The sequence below is a fragment of the Lepisosteus oculatus genome, chromosome 8 (assembly GCF_040954835.1).
Source record: "Lepisosteus oculatus isolate fLepOcu1 chromosome 8, fLepOcu1.hap2, whole genome shotgun sequence".
Classification (NCBI taxonomy): Eukaryota; Metazoa; Chordata; class Actinopteri; order Semionotiformes; family Lepisosteidae; genus Lepisosteus; species Lepisosteus oculatus.
The window spans coordinates 1,929,584-1,949,572 of record NC_090703.1 but is presented as its reverse complement, the minus strand read 5'-3'; the positions used below and the strand labels follow the sequence as shown (position 1 = coordinate 1,949,572).

General features: G+C 44.1%; 1 protein-coding gene across 6 annotated transcripts in view; it reads left to right on the top strand.

The window, feature by feature from the left end:
• Positions 1-90: 90 nt before the first annotated feature.
• Positions 91-19,989, top strand: part of ccdc85ca (coiled-coil domain containing 85C, a) — a 52,078-nt gene continuing 32,179 nt past the window's right edge. For 2 of the 6 annotated variants that reach the window (XM_015350394.2, XM_015350392.2), the window contains exon 1: positions 91-2,946. In XM_015350394.2, the coding sequence (XP_015205880.1) occupies positions 2,235-2,946 (712 nt within the window). In that variant the 5' untranslated portion in view covers positions 91-2,234. The remainder of the gene's footprint in view (positions 2,947-19,989) is intronic. The other 4 variants (XM_015350393.2, XM_015350391.2, XM_015350395.2 and 1 more) reach the window with 3 other exon arrangements.

Below are 19,989 nucleotides of genomic sequence, written 5' to 3'. Positions count from 1 at the left end.
CTGTGCTTCCTGTGCTGTGGGAATGATCCAGTCAGCACTTTCAAGTCCCATTTAAAACCTCTCGTGAAACCGTTTAATCTACTGCTTCAGTTTATGGATACCCCTCACCATTTTGTTTGATTGTTTTATGGTAAAGGGCCACGAGATGATGTCGCGCGAAAATACAAATGACCTATTAATTCGACAATCATGATAGGGGACAACTGGACTAGATGGAGTGATTTTTGAAAACTCGTGCCGTAATGTATTTCAAAATGATGACATGTCCAAGATTCAACTCGTTTATAAGGTGGGGGCATTTACGCAACTGCTCGTTTAAATAAAAATAACTTATCTAATCACGTCTTAATGAGTAGATCTGCCGAACTGGGCAACGGACCATGGCATTGTACGTCAGAAGGTTGCTTTGTCCTCAAGGCGGCGCTACATCCCCACTACAATGTTGGCGTTAACTCGACGTGTTCGCTTGAGTCTTATTGAAATGCCTACGAGTCGACCGTTGATCTTTGGGTGAAGGAGAGTGCAGTCGGTGCGCCTCTCAGGGCGCTGTGATAAGAGCTGTAATAAAAGTCCGGAGGTCCTTCACTGCTCAGTTGCTCGTGTTTTTTCGGTGTCGCAAGGTGAGAGGAGGATTGTCGAGTCCACAGTCCACCTGCTTGAATTTGAACCTCGCGGCTTAAGGAAACGAAGGCATTTAGAAAGCCAAAGGGCTGCCAACGGTTTGCTTCCCTGTCACCAGAGCTTTTAAAAGACTTAGGATGTGATATATGTGTGTAGAAGCAGTATACCGACTACCGATATAGCGGTTAGGAAGCGCTCAGCTCTATAGTCAAACTCTGGAGACTTGTATCTGTGAATAAATTGTCTCTCGGGTGAATTGCAGCAGGATTTTAAAACGTTGTGTATATAACAGTACGTATATAGTTTTCATGTAATCTGAAATCCTCTCGTGTTCCTGACTCGTGAGTGCTTGGTAGGCGCCGAAGCGCAGCGCTGCGGGCCCTTTAAGGAGCCTCGGCTGCACCTTTCCTCTACCTGCGCTCAAGACTGCTCTGCCGCGTCCTGATTGGCTGCTCGCAGCAAATCCTCTTGAGTAACTTGAACCGAGCCTGGGGAAGGGGAGGGGAAGGAGGAGGAGGAGGGGAAGGAGGACAGAGCAAATTCCAACCTGGGAAAGGGCTCGGGTCTCTCGACGACGGTCCCAGGAAACTTGCCTTCGCTGGACGTGCGAACCCGCATAATCGGCGATGCGGTGAAAGCCGATATGTGATTTTATGCTCTTTGGTTAAATTTCTTTCTTTTTTTGACTTATTTATCTTTTAAAGATCGAAATTCGAACTCCCTTCTTTGCCTCTTTGCCTTTTTTTCTTTTTCCTTCTCCGAGCACATTTGGTTTGAATCAGTCGCGCCCGCCGACTCGCCTGTGCCAGCGGGGCTCTTGCGAACTGCGCCTGCCTCCGCGGCGGGCGTCATGCCTACTCGCTAGCGCTGACATCACCGCACACACAGGCAGCCGGAGAGGGACATCCTTCATCCCCGCACACACGGGCAGCCGGAGAGGGACATCCTTCATCCCCGCACACACGGGCACCCGGAGAGGGACATCCTTCATCACCGCACACACGGGCAGCCGGAGAGGGACATCCTTCATCCCGGCACACACGGGCACCCGGAGAGGGACATCCTCCATCACCGCACACACGGGCAGCCGGAGAGGGACATCCTTCACCCCCGCACACACGGGCACCCGGATAGGGACATCCTTCATCACCGCACACACGGGCACCCGGAGAGGGACATCCTTCATCGCCGCACACACGGGCAGCCGATGGGATGAGCCATCGCTCGTGACTGCGGCAGCGCAGGTCGGGTCCTGGAATCGACGGGATATTTCTTTGGGTCACCCATCTGAAAGTCTTCTTATTATTTTTTGATCCAGGGGTGTCATTTTTGTAAGACAGAGCAAAACAGAAAGCGGGAGGTTCAGAAATAGCAGTGGAACAGCCGTCTTTTTAAGGTAAAGTTGAAACGACGGGTCTGGTTTAAAACACTGGGGACCTGCTTGGGCTCAGGGCGGTGTACTATTATTATCGGATTCTGTGTGTCCTTCTCTGGGGCTTTATGAGCTCTTTCCTCTGGATACGATGTCATTGTTGAGGCACTGTTAGACAATAAAATACCTCCTCTCTGTAATTAAACTAAGAAAACACAGATAGTGAAACTAGAGAGATAATATGGCTAAAAATTCGCTGGACCAGTCCAGGGAAGACTTGAGTAAGATATCGGACGAGGAACTGATGAAATGGAGCAAAGAGGATTTGCTAAAACGACTGAGAAAGACGGATAACGAGAAAATGAACTTGATGGTGGAGCACGGCAACCTGATGAAGGATGTGAACAGGAGGCTACAGGTTCACCTCCACGAAATCAGAGGCCTGAAGGACATCAACCAGAAGCTCCAGGATGACAACCACGAACTGAGGGAGCTGTGCTGCTTCCTGGACGACGACAGGCAAAAGGGCAAGAAGTTGTCCCGGGAGTGGCAGCGGTTCGGCAGGCACACGGCGAGCGTGATGTGGAAGGAGGTCAGCACGTACCAGCAGAAACTGAAGGAGCTGGAGGCTAACCAAGAGTCGGTGATGCGGGAGAACGTGGAGCTGAAGGAGATCATCCTGATGCTGGACGAGGAGCGGAACGGGGCCGGGTCCCGGAGCTCCATAGACAGCCAGTCTAGCCTGTCCAACCTGAACGGCGGCTCCAGCACTATGAGAGACGTCGGCGACGGCAGCAGCACGTCCAGCGCGGGAAGCGCCGGCAGCCCCGATCACCACCACAACCACATCCCCCCGCACAAGCCCGCCGAGGCCAAGGCGGCGGCCGTCCGGAGGTCCATGGACGACCTGACTGCCCCGCACCACCACAGGAGCACCCCGAACGGGCTGAACGGTGAGTCCGAGCGCTGTACGGCTCAGCCGGGGGAGGGTGAATGCGGCTCATCAGGTTATTAATTCACCTCGGGGGTTCAGACGCGTCTGCGTCCCAGGAGCAGATTAGGAACAGAACTTGGATGGTGCCCTTTAAAATTTAAGAAACTCTTTTAGCGGAGTTGGCCGATAAAACGAGTCCCACTGGAACAGCGGGGTTTGATTTCTGCAGAAAAGCACTCGCTTCCCGAGTAATTTCTTTTATTTCGGCGTTTATATATATATAGGAACACTGTAGTGAAATGTTTCTGCATTCTGTGATTGTTGCTCAACATGACACCCTTTTCAAATATAAGATGAAGAATCACCGCACCCTCTTTGTGCAACAGAGAGCCATGTCCAACTTGAGTAAATGTGTGGGTGCCGAAGGCTGGGTGGCTTAGTCATCTCAATATATTTTATCCCTGATGTCTTGGCCATCGTGTACTGTACGAAGCTGCTACAATATTGAGTTATTAGTTAGCATATGCTGTGTAAGAAAAGATGCAACATGAACTGAATTAAACATAAAGGTGAAGCACTCTACACCTGACTCCTGGACATCACTTGATATTAACGTTGTATTTCAGAAAAAAATGTTGCTATCTTTATGCTACATGGAATAGTAATTCATGTCTAGCACGATGAAGGGAAATGTGGAGTGCCCTCCTCATAGACAAACACTTCTCCCCTCACTTGAAAACCTCCGGATTGCTGAGTTCATTGAACTGGACTGTAGTAACAGCAGCATATTGATTGGAATATGGTCCCAGGCCCTGCACTGAAACTCTAGCGAACTGTTTTGATGATGCACTTGCAACCGGACAGATGAGTGTATCAGTCCTGGGCTTGATTACATAGTCAGATGTGCACAAAGCATTGGTCACGACGACAAAGGGGTGTCACAATTTGATGCAGTGTACTTTATTAAAATGCCCTACATGATGTCGGGACAGCACACAGCACTTGAAACTGAAAGGTTGTGGGTTCAAGTTCCTACTGCAGACCCTGCTGTTCTGACCCCTGAGCCACACCAGCCCTGCTGGGGGAAACTGAGAGACTAGTATCCCAGGCAGGGGGGAGTCACATTCTCTCCGCAGCAGGTCGGGGGGAGTCCTGTACTCTGCACAAACAGGCTGAGCCTCTGGGGCTGAGTGTGCTCTTTCTTTTTTACGGCCGTGTTTCAGAGCGGTTAGGCGAGCTGGATTGTCGTGCTAGGCTCTGAGTCGTGACACAGAAAAAGCACTGTGTGGGCATGGTGGAGCAGCGGGGGCTTGATTAGATGTGTGTGCAGGGGATGAGAACGGGAGCCGTGCAGCTGCAGGCTGAGCCCCGGGAGCAGGGGCTGACAGGCAGCGGCTGTGTGCTGGGCAGCAGGGACTCTGCTGGAATGCAGTCAGGCTGGTCTGACGGAATGTCAACAGGACAGCCTGCAGTCGGTGATGTCATCAGGGTGTTTACAGGGCTGGAAGTTGAAATCTTATTGATAATGCTACCATTTCGTTCCCTGCCCCATCTCAGGCCTCCGTGTTGCACAAGACACGAAGGGCGCAAGTTGACTAGTGCGTATTTTTCCAGAAGTGTTCTTGGGAGAAATGTCCCAGTGGGCCTGTGTGTCTGAAGGAGTGCACTGGCGTGGCTGTGACACTGCTTCAGCAGAGCTCGACAGCCAGATGCCTGAGCTGCCTGTAATTGAGTTAGAGAGTTGTAGAAGAGAGACCTGGCCTGTTCAGTTCAGCATGTTTGACAAATGCTGAAGACAGCCCAATTCTTCAAATAAGCTTCTAGAATTCTTATTTGCCCCATCTATATTAGCTCATATGTTTGTTCTTTCATGTATGGATGTTATTGCATGTTATTCAACCAGACCAATGTGCAAATGCGATGGCTAAACAGGCAGTGAAATCCCTGCGGAGAATGTCGACCCGACAAGTCAGCAGCGTTTTCTTCCATGGATTGTTCAGGAGCTTAAAAGCTTGATTTGGTTTTTCATAACCATGACATCTGGTCCTTGGATTGCTGTACATAAGTGGAAACCCACCCAAAGCCCTCTTCAGCAGGAATCTGATGAAAAACCTATTACTGGGGAAAAAAACAGCTGTGTTTAACCTGTACAACACTGGAGATGTATTCCCTTCATGGACTGCACTTTTTAAAAAGTCATTAAACCATTTATAGTGTGTTCTATCCATACAGTATTTCAGTGAGTGTATATATATGAGAGAGAGTGGAGCCTCAATAAGTGAATTATATAGGTCAAACTTGAACCCCAAATTAGACTTCTGTACTACAGTGCAGATCCGGTTCCGTTTTCTTTGGATTCTCTCGCAAAACGTCTGTGTGACCCAGTTTTATCCAGCTGATTTCAGATGAAGTTATAAATGCTTTCTGGAGTGGTTGCTTGTAATTACTTTGTGTGTGCGCACCAGGTTATCTGAATAAATCTTCCTCATTGTTGAGTTAACGTAGTGCTGCACTGAGACAATCTCAGGGGTAGAGAGAATTCTATGGGCAAACAATACACCTTTTACATCTCTTCTTTGTATTTTGTGTGTTTTGCAGATCCTTAATATATACAGTTCATATGTGGTACATTTACAATTCAGATAGCTATCTAATGGATATGATAATTCTTTATTCTTTATTGCCACACAGCAATAGTTGGTGGAATTTGCTATCGGTACAGCAAAAAAGAGATAAGACATACAGTACATACAACATATACAGTACAAATTTAAATAGGACAGAAGACAAACATTGTCACATAGTGTACATATTCAGAGATAAATAGTACTTTGGAAATCAAGACATAATAAGAGGTCTTTAAGTCTGTTTTATCTGAAACCAAATTCACATCTTAATTTACTTAGTTTAAAACCCCATTTAGGGTAATTGAATCACCTACCCACTGCTGGCCAGACTTGTTGTTTTGTAAATATATTATACTTCTTAATGCAAGTTAGGTACAAGATTATTTGCGTCAATACCTGATATTTCAAAGGGAACCTGTTTTAGAAGTTTTGAAAGGGCAGATTTAAAATTTGGGATTTTGTCAGAAACATTTGAATGAGGGAATGAGGGAATCTCCCCTTTCCTAAAAGTTTTTCAGGTTTAGCCAGTACTTACAGTACACAGAGGGCAGAGCACATACTGCACATGTTTTAGCATGTGACTGATACAGTTTTTCCTGTAGCATGTTATTGATATCCTATAGGCAGGCACTCAAATCCTACTGCACCCACGGCTAAACTAATCAGTATTACTGACATGACAGGCTTATATTTGATTTGTTGGTAACTTTGCAAATAATTCTAATAATATATTTGCCCTAAGGATGGCAGTTTTATTCCTTATATCTAAAGAATTTGTGTACAGTGCTGTAGCTCAGTGGTTGCAAATACATTTGTGCATATTAACCCAGTTTAAGTAGTTGTGCTTTTCTGATTTCTGCAAATGTGCAGCAAAATGCAAACTTTGAAGCAGGCCTAATTAGGAATTTTGACTTATGCCCAGATGAACGAGTTGTATTGCTCATGCTATTGCCTCTCAGCAACATGAATTTCAATAGTTTCATTCTTGTAAGGACACATACCCTGCCCTGCTCTGTAAAGCCTCAGGTTTGGTACATGTGTGTGCATTTCCCAGGTAATGAAGTTGGAAGGTGTTTTGCAGGTTTTTCATGTGTTGGAGGTTTAAATCCTTTCCATGTCAGTACAGGAAAGTATAGTGAGCTTAGCCTGGTGTGAACAGCTTTGTGACTCTGGAGACAGGACTCATATTAGATGCATGATTTGTAATTCATATTGGCCTGGGTGGGAAGAATTCACACACCCACAGAAAAAATAACACCAAAGTGCTAAATGTGTCCAGCCTGCTCTTGATTGTGTGTCTTCTGCTGACACTGGTATGGGCTCAAGCCTGTTGCGCAAGTCTATGTGTGTTCTGTGCTCCTAAGGAGGCTGTGTGTCTGCAGGAGGAATGCACTGCCAGCTGAGGGCTGAGCAAGCTGAGAATGGGAAACTGCTCTGCTAATCTGCCAGGCTTGTTTTCTCTTTGTTTTGCCTTCGCATCTACTGCACCTAGCAGGCAGTCTGTGCAGATGGTGTCGCCTGTGTAATTACCAGTCCTGCCTAGTGCAGTCAGACTTGACATGGATTAAGCTCCCCACGCTCATACATGCCTGTTCTTCAGTACTCCAGTGCTTTACGTGAGGTATTTAGAGTGGTTGACAGTATAGCACTCTGCCACTGAATGACACACGTTACTGCAGTACAGGACCCTGCTGTATAAATGGTTAGATTAGAATTCAGTTGAATTAAAGTCTCAACCAAGTAAATTAATACTTTTTATACTCCGCGGTGTTTAGTGCGTTACTGCTGGAAATAAATATGGAAATACAGGAAAAAGGATGTATAGTGCAGATGAGATCTCGTATTGCCGACTGCAGTGTCAGAGGAGGTCGGGCCCATCAGGAAGGACCACACTGCCTCAGGTCCTTCACTTCCTTTCAGTCCAGTTTCTGCTAATGAGATGCAGAAATTATGCTGTTAATAGAAATTCAGTTACTGACAGGAAAATATGGTCTTTGGTCACACTGCAGTAGTTGACAACAATTAATCCTTTGTAAGCAGCAGATTCTTGGCATCGCTGCTTAATTTGAACATTATTTAATGATCTGGGTCTTGGTGGGAAGCAGGGTGGTAGATGGGGCAGCGTGGCTCCTGGGTTTATTTCTGAACTGTATTGTTTCAGATACAGGAGGTTGTATTTGTTTTCATGGTCACTAGTCCTCATAGACCACAAAGTGATCTTTTACTAATTCCGTTCTGTGGCAGATTCCAGTGGAATTTCTTTGCTGTCTTCCAGCAAAGTGTTTTTTCCTGTTTGCTTTTCCTGGCCCGTTCAGATCATTAACTTTTCAGAAGGTGTTTATTTCTGAGCCTTTTCCCAAACGGAACTTTTGTTTGCTTGAAGCCTGGAGAAGGACAGCAAGTTAAGGAATTTCAAAAGCTGTTTGACAGAGTCAGATGTCTGTTTTCTTGAGCTGGATTTAATTTAAATAGATAATCGCAAAGCAACATAATATGTAGCTAACTGGGCTCCCTTTTCCCGTCCTTTTCGTAAGCAGGGCGATTTACATTTGATCAGTGCCTGCTTGTTTGAACTGCAGCCCTCTTTGTTTAGTGTTCCAGGCTTTGCTATCTTCTGCAGTTCACGACGGGCCCCTTCTTCATCAATAGCTCCTTTTCTTTCTCCCAGAGCAGGGGAGCACAAGAGACCGGCTTACAAAGGCCCTGAAAGGAGCATGACCGTTGTGTAGAGTCCTCAGAGGCTGAGGGGGGTTAGCCCTGGCTGGGGGAGGCTGGGGGGCAGGGGGGCAGCCTGGTGCTGGAGTTGTTGGGGTTTTCCCAGTTGCTGTCTCTCGTGAGCCTGCAGACCAGGAGGACAGTGGCGCTGGTGCCCCACAGGTCTCCAGCACTGACTGGCAGCCAGATGAAGGAATGGCGGACTGCTGTTGAAAAGAAAGTACCGCAAAGAATGGGATATTGTCTGTTAGAGATGCCATCTGTGCAAACAGTTTCTGGTGCAGTTTTCTGGGCAGCTTTCACAGTTCAAAAGATGTTCAATTCTACAACTTTCTCACTTAAAGGCCTGTTTAAAGGATGCAGTGATATATTTTCTCCTTGCACGATAAAGATGTGAATTATTTCTTTCTCCCGGTTACATATAAAACAGTTGAGTTGTTGAGTGGGGGTATTACAGTGACAAAGAGTAAACATGAGACCTGTAAATGAGAAGAAACTGATCATGTACTACACTCAATGATATAGGTGCTTGTCATCTTTTGTTAGAAGGGTTTCATGCAAAATTATATTTTTTTGTTCAGATACTATTCTTAAAAAATGTTTTGTTCTGTTTTACTTGAAATGTTTCATGCACAATATGTCTGGTTTTCCATTCAAGATGTGTTCAGAAAGCTGATTTTTCATACTCTAGAGACACACAGCACCATGAAATGAGGAGATGCCTTTCCCTTAATATAATTTTAGATGCATGGAGTTCTCATTTCTGTACTGCTATTGAGCCACTGTTTGTTTGGAAGATAATTCAGATTCATTTGCACATTTTCCATCATTTTCCCTTTATCCTTGTTTACGTCCATCCTCTCTGACTCAGCCCACAGTGCTCTGTCTCGCTGGAGTGCTCCTGGTATGTTAATTTTGGTCACAGGTTGTTATTTGGAGTGGGTGTCTCTTCGTGTCGGCAAGGATCTGGATCGCCAGCTGTGTAAACATCTTGGTGCGTGTTGTCCTGAACCAGACTGCAGCACCTCTTCACATCTTCAAGGGCTCTGAGGGGCTTCTCATATCCAGTTTCTCCTGGAGATTAACCCCTTCTCGTGGGCACATCATTGCTCATTAGGGCCTTTAGTTCTGCTTGCAAATGATCTGGAAACTGAAAAAGGAGAACAAAGACTTTAAAATATATGACATCCCACAAGGGAGTGATAAACACGCTGATGTCTTAAGAACAGAATTTATTAATCTTTCCGTCTTCTGTCATGTCATTTGAAACAATACTTTCGAACTTACAGAGGTCACATCAAACAAACATCAAAGAAAAACACCTCCTTACATATTCAGACAAAGTGCGTGTTGTTCATAATCGGACCCCAGTGCTGAGAACAGATGTTGTACTTGTTGCTGTGTCCTTTCCCAAGTTGCAGCCCGGAGACAGATAAACACAATGTGCGAAGAAAGTTGGTACGGCACTTATTCAGGCTAGTGAAATACATGATTACCATTGTACAACATCAAAAAGTGGTAGATTTCAACCTTTATAGGAAATCCTTGGTGAAATTGGACCATGATTTTGTAAGGCAGTGTAACAGCAAAACTCGACAAGCATAAAACCATAAATGAAATTAAAGCAATATGATGAATTGCCCAACTAGCAGTAGCTTTGTTGTGGTCATATTTGCTCTCTGGAGTATTTCCTGGGCACTTTCCCTCCAGCTCTTCCTGTGGTGCTGTGCTGGAGTGGGGGCTCGCTCAGTTCTGGTGCATGTCCAGGGAAGGGGGACACTGCCGTATTGAGAGAAGTGAGGAAGAATCTCTGAAGTGCAGAGTCTCCAGAGACTTAGACCCCCCACCGTTAGTACCTGGGGACCAGGTGGGTTCTGGGCATCGGGATCTGGTTACTGTGGTCAGATTGCAGCTCTCCCCTCATTCCCACGGCAAAACGAAGAGGATCAGATTCCCCCATTTCTCAAGGCGGTCAGTCTGTCAGGACACTGCTTCCAGGAGCAGTGATTTTTTTACGGATTTCTTTGAAGTAAAGGAATCAATTTCAGTGTATGAAGACGGCGTTTGGCATGGTCAATACTGCACGCCCATCTGTTTCTGTGGATATAGGGGCAACAAAAACCCCCCGTTTTGTTCTGCAACACTTCCAATAATATAAAACCAGCCGTCCCTGTTTTGCAGGAGATGGTCTTTTTTTAACTCACCCTGTGGCAGTTTGCTGAAAGTGACACCTAGCAATTACATAAAGCACACAATTTGCAGAGCCTTATAGCACGCTGGATAAGTGAGACTTAAGACATCGCTGAATGACAAATGCATTTCCCCTAAGAAATGTTGTGTAACAGTAAATCAAGTACAACTCTGCGTAAGCTCCAGATAGCAATCGGATGACCACAAGCTATAAAACTGGACAGATAAAATCATGGAATTATAAGACATAATAAGGCAAAACCCCTGTGCTGCTGTCTGTGCTTTGGGTGAATCAAAAGGACAAAAGTCATTTTCCAAACCTCTTTGGAATAAACAGGATGATTTTCAAAGAAATGTCTACAATCATTTCATAAAAAGTTAAATATAATAAGTAATTTAATAAATAAAAGCTTCATAAGTAAATATTTTGAAAAGGTAAATATTTCATTTATAACAGGACCAAAGGAACCAGAGCACAAAGAAACATATTTGTATGTCATTAAGAATTCTGTTTAATTAAGATTGTTCTCAGTTCCTTGAAGTAAATGTTTTTTGTCCTGATTTAAGCATGCCTTATGAAAACATTCTTGCCCTCTTGCTGAGCTACAGTCCCAGAAGCCCATTCCTGGGCTAGTATTGTATCCTTGTATTGAGGCAAAGATAAACGGTCATGTGGAATAAAGATTCTGTTCAGTATGTCTTTAAAGCACTTCAAAATTCATACCTCATACTCCAGTGCTGGCTTCCCATTCACTGAAGGAGCGATGTGATGAATCTAACATCGATCAGGGAAGTTCCAAGCTCCTGCCATCAGGCTTGCCTCCCAGAAAGTGGAGCTAGCCTTGAACTCACTGAGAGATGCTGCTGTCAATGATCTTAAATGATCAGTTTATTGATGTCTTCCGTGCGAATCCCACCTGCGACATAAGCAGTGTCTCAGGCATCAGAAAGCGGTGGTAAAGACAGACATTGAAAGGAAGCTCCAGATGTTGCATAGAAAAGATTCTTTAACTTCAACAGTTCTCATATCCAATGCGTACCCTTTGTTGGCTCTGAAATTGAGTTCTGTCTAATGAAAGAGTCTCTTTTTAAAAAAAGACATTAAAAGATTGGTAGAAAGTTCCTCCCTGTGATACAATCTTTTTTAAAAGGCAGACTCTGATTTAATAGACATAGACACAGTAAACTACATTCTACTGCAGGTGCCTGATGAATATAGGACAAGCGCAGAGTGGAATACTAATTCTAGTGCTGCAGAGATACATCGGAGACGGTGTGATTTAGTAAAAATAGAAATGTTTCAGCACTGTTTCTCTAGAAGCGGTGTCTGCCTGTATAATTTACTGGTTTGAGCAGGATGCCAAACATGTTACTGGACAGCAGTTTCATAGTCAAAATATTTTCTTCCCATTTCTTCTCATTCGGTAGTTTTGCCATGGTAGAAGACCACAGGTGGAAAGGACAGTGCCATGATGAGCCATCTCTTTTCACTCATCTATCATATTTGACCTTTTCCAGCTCTCTATTGTAAAGTGGAATTAATTAAGTTCCACTCCATGCTGGTTGTAGCCTTTGAATGTCACAATATCCCCACCATCCATAACTAACTGTGAAGTGGTCATTCATTCACTGGCCAGCAGAAATTGTGGGCATCACTGTAGGTGCATGCTTTTAGTTTTCTGCAATGGTTTGAGAAGGAAATAAGGACTGCTGGAGCACAAATCCACTCTCCCAGCAAGTGTTGTAGCTGTCTTTTCCTGGTCTAACTATTCCAGCTGGAGTGTGCCTGCAGTGTACAGATCCCACACACTCTCTCTGCAGTGTGGGGGCTGAACAGCCAGAGCCACTAACAACACACTGCAGTGGCTGAGAGCAAAGGATGACAACGTGTTTTATCCATTTTAGCAAACCGCAAAGCATTGTGGAAATTCCTATGGAAATTTAGACTGATTTTGTAAAGAAAACATCAGGAGTTCAGTGCATGAAATGTACTCAACATTGGAAATACAGGAATGTTTCTAAATATTCGGTCTTAAAATGTATTGTGTTGATAACATCAATAATAGCACAATATAATTCTTGCACAAATTGAGCTTGATAAAAAACAGTTTAGTCCTGTCTCAGCCTAGCCATTCCTGTTCAGATTATTGAATGATTGATTATTCTCTGGTTTCTGCATGAATGAGACCTCTCAGGCCTCTCCGAGGTGTGAGAGTGTGGTGGTGGATGCTGCCATGTCAGTACAGCTCCCTCTTACGTTTCAACTGTTCGGTTTGCCTGGAAAGTGTGATTTCATTGAAAAGGGAAAGAAATTCTGTCTTTGTCATGGAAAATAGGTAGATTTGGGGATGGTAAAGCCAGTGGGATAAAGGCCTTTGTGAGTTAGATGAATGGAAGGCAAGATGAGAAAGCTCTTAGAGGACTGCCCCTTCATCCCAGCAGCATAGTCTTCCTCCCGTCCTCGTGCTGAGAGAGATAGAGATTGTCCCCAGGCTGCAGGGGTGATCAATCAAGTTCTCGAAGCACAGATAACAGATGCACATTAACCCTGTTTGCTGCTTTAAGGTTTTAAAGGGCCAGAGGAGGTCTTGCTGTGTGTTGTGTTTGGTTTTGTTGCAAAGTTGGTGTTGAACTCTTCCAGGAACAGGCCTGGAATACTAATGGGAATAATCTGGAATAGGAGCACCAACTCTGGAGCTAGAGTGTGCAGCAATGGTCCTAAAGAGCAGCTTTCTTGATCAGGGGCCTTCAATACATTAGCTTGTACTAATAAAGCAAAAAGTCAAATTAAGCTATTCAGAGTTTTGACAGAAGGAAAACAAGGTAACCCTGTGTATTTCCAGCTCTAGAAGAATTACAATTAATAATGTGTATTTTCTGTATCAGGATCTCATGTCCCAGCTCTGTTATTACCAGTAATGTGCATTTTTCTCTTTATTTTTTTCTTAACAAAAAGAAACAGTTCCTTTTGCACAACACTGATAGTGCTATATGCCCAGGGGCTTAAATAGGTATTTTACCATAAAGAGAAGCGTCCCCCTTACTCAAGGGCACTGGCAGTCAAGGCCTAAACCCGCAGCCCTGGGAGATGAGGGCACCTATGGATACATGAGCACACAGCATGTTCTGCAGAGGAGGAGTGGAGGTCTGTAGTGGGTGTTGGTGCCATTCCCAGGAAAGTACTGCTACTTACAGCCGCATCTAAAGTCTGCACTGTGGAAGGCTGTCGGCCACTGGAAACTTAAAGATTTCTTCTCAAATTTGTATCCAGCAGATTTGAAAAGTTTATAGCCCATTCTCTGTGAAAAGTTTATTTAGTCCATTTGAGGTCACAATTACACTGCTTTTAATTATAAAATTGTTTTGTCAAAATGTATTTTGTTATGGCTTGTTGAAACACTGTTAGTGTCATGTTGACTGTAAGTTGATCAATAGAATTCATTAGAATATGTTTTTTTTTATCAAAGGATGTGTGCGTTAAAGTGTTTTAAGATAGAGGATCTGTGTAGGTTCTTTATATTGCCTGGATCAGGTTTCAGCTGTTTGAACTGGTAAACTAAAAATGGTCTACTCCTGTTTCCAGGGCCAAGTGCTGTACTTTAAGCTGGAACTTGCTTTATTTTTAAGAGCTGCCTGGTCTGGATTTACAGCATTCATAACTAATCAGTAGAGGATGTGCAACAGGTTCAAAAAGCCAGAATTGTTTGAGCTGCTGGAAGGCTACAGCACCAGTGCTGGCTGAGATACCTGGGAGCCCCAGTCCTGATGGTTCTGGTTGTGTTCGGCTTGGAGGAATATTATCTAGTGTGCAGGCAACAAGGTGTATTGGGGGGAATTTATCAATAATCCCAACCAGGAAAATGTACATTGCCATAAAAATCACATCAAAACAAATTAAGCTTGCCTGTAATTGTTTTTCTAACGATTGTTAGAAACTTTTAGAAAACGACCTAAAGGGTTAACTTCAAGTCTCATGGCAGTCACTTCATTAGCTGATAAATATCCATCTGGATGACGCCAATTAATCAGTCAGTCATGCGAAACTCGATTATTCCCTTTGGTCGTTTTTCATTTTTAGTTGTTGGGAATAAGTGAGTTAATGCAAGGATGGAAGGAGTCAGAGGACGTTTCCATCAACTGTTCCGAGAAACTGCTTGCCTGTGGCTGGAGGTGATGTTGGGCACCATGGCAACAGTCATTCGAGGGTGGTTGACTGAGCCCGTAGGACTGGCAGCATGCCGAAGCTCGGGAGCGGCACGATCCAGGCAGGAGAGAGGGAGAGAGATGGAAGCGAAGGTTCTACACGCGCACGAAAGGGACGTTCGAGTTCACATTTTGCACCCGGCAGTTCCAGCCAAATACAGGTGGTGTCAGAGGCAGACGGCCTGGACAATGACGAGGAAGGGTGTCCCCTGTCGGCATGTTCCCGCAGAGCCCGCTGCTGGCAGCCCAGTGCTAGTGCCAGACTGGTCCTGGTTCAGCTCCGCACATCCAGTACACCAAGTGAAACACGGGAAACCTCGCAGGTCTTTTCCTGAATTGTGTATTTTTGAGTTTGGAATCTGCTGGTTTCTCCTCAGACAAGCGTAGTAGCAGTGAGGAGTGCGTAGGCTTGATTAAAAATAAACTGTTTGGGAATAGGCTGCAGACTGTTTATGAGGCGTGAGAGTAATTGGGACAGTGTGTGGGCTTAAGCGTCGAAGAGCTCAAGTGCCTTTTTGACTGCAATCTCTGGGGGATTTTTGGTTGGTCGCGTTTGTAAATGCCTTTTATTTACCCACAGACTTAGTATACTAAGCATGAATTTTAACTGTAAGCAGCATAATGTAGCCTTGGTGTAATTCAGTACAACACGGAGCTGGCAGAGGGTTCTTGTCTGTAAGCCTGGTCCCAGGTTTCCAAACTGGCTGGCTGGTGGTCAGCAGTGTGCTGACCAGGGTTACTGAGGTGGACCTGCAGCTCTCCTGCACTGGGAGAATTGGAATGACCGGACTGGCCTTTTCTCCGGGAAAGAAAAGCAGACCAAAGGCTGCCTGGGGTGAAGAGTTCTCTTTAGAGCACCGCTGCTTAGCAACAGTGACTCTTCAGGTTCCGCCAGTGATCCCTGAGAGCTCTTCTCTGTGAGGAGCGCGGCAGGGCAGGGTGTGCAGGGCGAGAGGTGGCCACAGCACCTGTGAGTCGTGCATTCCTCACTGAGGAGACAGGAGGCCCTCGCAGAGGAACTGGACCAGCGCAGTGCTGACAGATTAGGAAGAGCAATAAGATGTACACCGCAGCATTGGGGGAATGTCAAACTATATATGCCAGTAGGGCTGATCGTGAAAAAACGCAGGAAATAGACACAAATATCTGCAAACCCTTAAGAGACCAAGACATTACAATATCCATTTACATTAGAAAAAAACCCATATTAAACATGTTCCAGTACTTGAGGAGAATAAAAGTGATTAGTGTTTATCATCTGTAAACCCTTACACTACAATCTGGCCTCATTAGAGAGACTAGCCATTTGAAATGGCGAAAGATTCTAGCCTTTCTGTAAGCTTTATTAGCATGTTCCAGTTGCTTTCCATAACATAAATCTGCTGAGCGTTTTGTTTGTTGATACAGTATATCAAATGTGAAGCAGTCTCTGTGCGAAGGGGGGTGATGCGCTTTCATGTTGCGTAGCAAGAGATTAAGTTTGAAATTGCATGGCTTTGTGCTCTGAGGACCCAGATTCCATCTTCCATCCAGACACGGAGGAAGATTCCTGCCCCCAGCTGGGTGAAGGGATCATCTAGGCTGCACAGTGTGCTTCAGAACGCCAAGCCATCTGTCTGAGGCCATTGTTAGGAAAACAAAGGCACAAAGGGCCCTTCAGAATCCCTTGTCATGAATAGTGCTGTAAAGTCACCTGCTTAGGGCTTGATAGATGGGATGTGCTATTGTGTGTAGAGTAGTTGACTTGGAAGACGTGCAATGAGCTTTTTTCAGTGATCGTGGTGCAGTGATATTGAGGTGTACAGTGTGGTGCTGGAGTGTGCATGTGTACAACACGTACACCGTATATCTACAATATAGTTGTATATCTACAGTATATATTGTATATCTACAATGGCTGGCTGTCCTATCAGCTGGGAGGTGTTTCAGAAGAGTTCAAGCGGTTTCAAACTCAATAAATCGTCAGAGTTTATGGCACCCTTTTATCTCCCTTATAAAAGTTTTATGGGTGCCAATAAGACTGTACAGTACAGTGCGTGCCTTCACTTTCGTAGAAACGTCTATAAATATAATTGAGAGCTGTCAAAAAATGATAAATTCTTCTTATTAAATCTAGCTTTGCCTACATCTTGATTTAGAAACATTGTGACTCTTGGAGTTATTGGGTTAGGAACTCTATTTGCTCCTCTTTTTTTCAAAAACCAAAAACCGAAGTGATTTTAGGATTCTTGTAGTTCACAGTGCTTCCAGGAAGCAGGCTGCCTTACAGTAATAAGTGGCTCTCTGATACTGTCTGTTTGAACTGCTGATTTTGTTTGCACGTTATTTTATTTAGAAGAAGAAAACGTTTTTTTTGGAGCAGGATAGGCACACAAAACAGGACTGAACCAATTAGACTTCTTTAAGACAGAAAAGTGATATAAGAGACCACACTTGAAACCACACTGTTATTGCTATTTATTGTAAAACTCAGATTTTTGAAAAGGTCAAAATTTTAAAAGATTGTTCCCAATTGTGGATTGTCTGTGTGTAAGTCCCTCTTTCAATAGTGACCCCATGATCACCATTCACTCTAGCATCCCGTACCCCAGTTTTCACATGAAATGGGATGGTACTCATTTAACATCCAGAATATTTTTCACTGAACTAGTTTTAGAGCCATCATAATCCTTGCAGACACGTCCAAAAAGTACACAAATCTGAAATGTTGTCATGCTGACAATCTGCAGACAGAATTCTATATGACAACTGTAGTTAAATGCTGGGGCAGTGTTTTTTCTGCCTGTGTTTAATTATTTTCAGCATGCAGAATACAGTGCTTCTGAAAGATTCTGTGTCCCATGTGAATAATAAGGAGCTTATCTTTAAAAAAATAATGTAAATGATGGGATAATGAAAGCACTGCCTTTCTGAATGATTACTCTTCTTCTAAGCTAGTTTCCCGATCCTTTTAGGCATCCTGCCACATGTAGAGTTTAGCCTGATTTTGTCTGGAAATGAAGGGCTCTGCATGATTGTGTACAGCAGTGGCTGACTAGTTCTCATGCACTGTAGCTGCAGTGCTGCACTGAAAAAACTTTGCTGCCTTTTTACACCTCTTACTCAACCGTTAAGAGATGTAACAGATTCTCTCATCTAATCTTTCTCATAAGACTCCTGATGTGGAAATTCACTTTCTTAGACCATGAAATTAAAAAATAATGAGCCTAATGACACTGTTTTTGCCATGTGACTGCAGAGACTAGAACTCAGAAGCTTAGCCAATGCCGCTGTTCTGGTCTTGTCGGGTATCTTTGTGTTGAAGTGGTGGGTGCCTGGAGTTCGTAATACCTCCCTCAACAACAGCATCAGTTCATCCTCTCAGAGCATGGGTTCAACACAGGGATTTGCACTGTGTTGTGCAAATATTTAACTCCACTATGCACCGGACACAACACATTTACCTGTTCCATTGTGATTGAAAATGGTGTAACAAAAGTGGTTTTATTTTAATCTGTTCTAAGAAGGAATGGCTTGGCAAGCTTGTGCTCAACAACCTTATTTATAGCTGTTATGAGTTTTACTTTTTAGACAGCTTGAGAAATAAAAATAGTCTGTTTTTGGTTGTAATCCATCAGAGGTATAGTGCTGTGTTATCATTCCATATATTCAAATTTCCCTGTGAGCTTTGACTATTTGTATTGTTGACACAGTGCCTTTTTGTTTCTACTGTGTCAGTGCTGTAGCCTGCTCTTTTATTTCCTTGTCTAAACAGAGACATTAAGCACGAAGGCTGCTTGAGACACACTGTATTTATTCAGTGTGACGTTTAATATTACACTTACTGTAAGGAAGAAATGCTTCACAATCTTTTAGTCCATCCTTGTTCATCTGTACAGCCTGTCTACACTGAGGGGAAGATGAATCTCTTTGCTAACATATTTAATCTTGTTTCCACAGAAGAATTACCTCAAGGGAACACCTTGTTAGTTTGAGTTTGCTCGCTGTGTTACAAAATCCGCACTCCGGCCCTCACTCTGTGATCCCAGCATGCTCTAGCTGAACAAGACTAATTATTGGACTTTGTTCAACAAAATCATTTTCTATGAGAGAAACAATGTAGAGATGTAGTTTATCTGATATACTGCCAACTCTCAGGCTTTGTGAGACAGCCTGTATTTTTTTTTCAAGGAACGATTGGACTCAGTAATTACTTGAAACCTCTTAGAAGAGAACGCTACAGCTATTTTTAGCACGATAGGTTGATTGTACATTTTTGAATGTCTAAATTGGTTTCTGCCCGTCCATTATCTGAAGGCTGCTTATTCCTGGGAGTTGAATCCCGTAAGTGCAGGCCGTCGTGGAGTGAGACCTGGGATGGGACGTTACATCACACGCACAGGGACAATTGGGAGATGAAATTTAGACCAACCAGCATGTTGTTGGAAGGTAGGGAAGAAACTGGAGCCCCCTGATAAAAAAAAACTCCCATGAACGCGGGAGAACTTGCAACTTGTTCACACATGGAGTTGGCCAGTCTGGAACTGAACCCAGAGAAAGAGAAAGGTGCTGTTCACTGTGGAGGTGGACAGGCGGGATCCACCCTGTCTCCAGGAGAGCGGGAGGAAGAAGCAGAATCCCAGCTAGAGAAGGGGCGAACACCAGGCCTGGGCTTCAGCTCTGAGCTCAAGGCACGGGGCAGCAGCCCGTGAGAGCAGGAGAGCGCCGCCAGTTTCTCTCACGGGTCTGTTCTACGGCCTGTAACCAGCTGTTCCAAAACCGCAACTAAGTAGCCACATCCTCCTGCTGGCTAAACTGACAAAGTACCTCATTGATGGTTAGGAGCAAACTTTCTTCCCCGTCTGTTGCTTAAAGTTCATGATGGTATTTATAACAATTTGCAGTCTGCCCCTTCTTTTTCATCAAATGATACACAGCTTCTTAATCAGACGATTTGTCCCTGTCAACTGTTTGCACTAAATGTTTATAAAATGTCACAAAAACATGTTTTTATCTACACTTGCTAGATATAAGCAATTTTCTGTATGTAGGTTGCAGGTTAACAGTGGTCTGGTTACATGGGTGTTATACAAAGCATAAAATCCAATCCTTCGATTTATATTCAGAATGGTGAATGTTTGATCCAAATATAGTCATTTAAAATCCCATCATAATCCAAACCATTACAGTATGATCATGTGAAAAGCCCTCTTACTGTGTATATTTTCCTCCTTGGTGATCCCTGTGATTGATGACCAGAACTCTGCTTTGTGCCATTTTGTACATTTTGTTGGATTATTCCCTTTTAGAAAGCTAGTAATGGAGAAATCCTTTGTATTGCACGAACA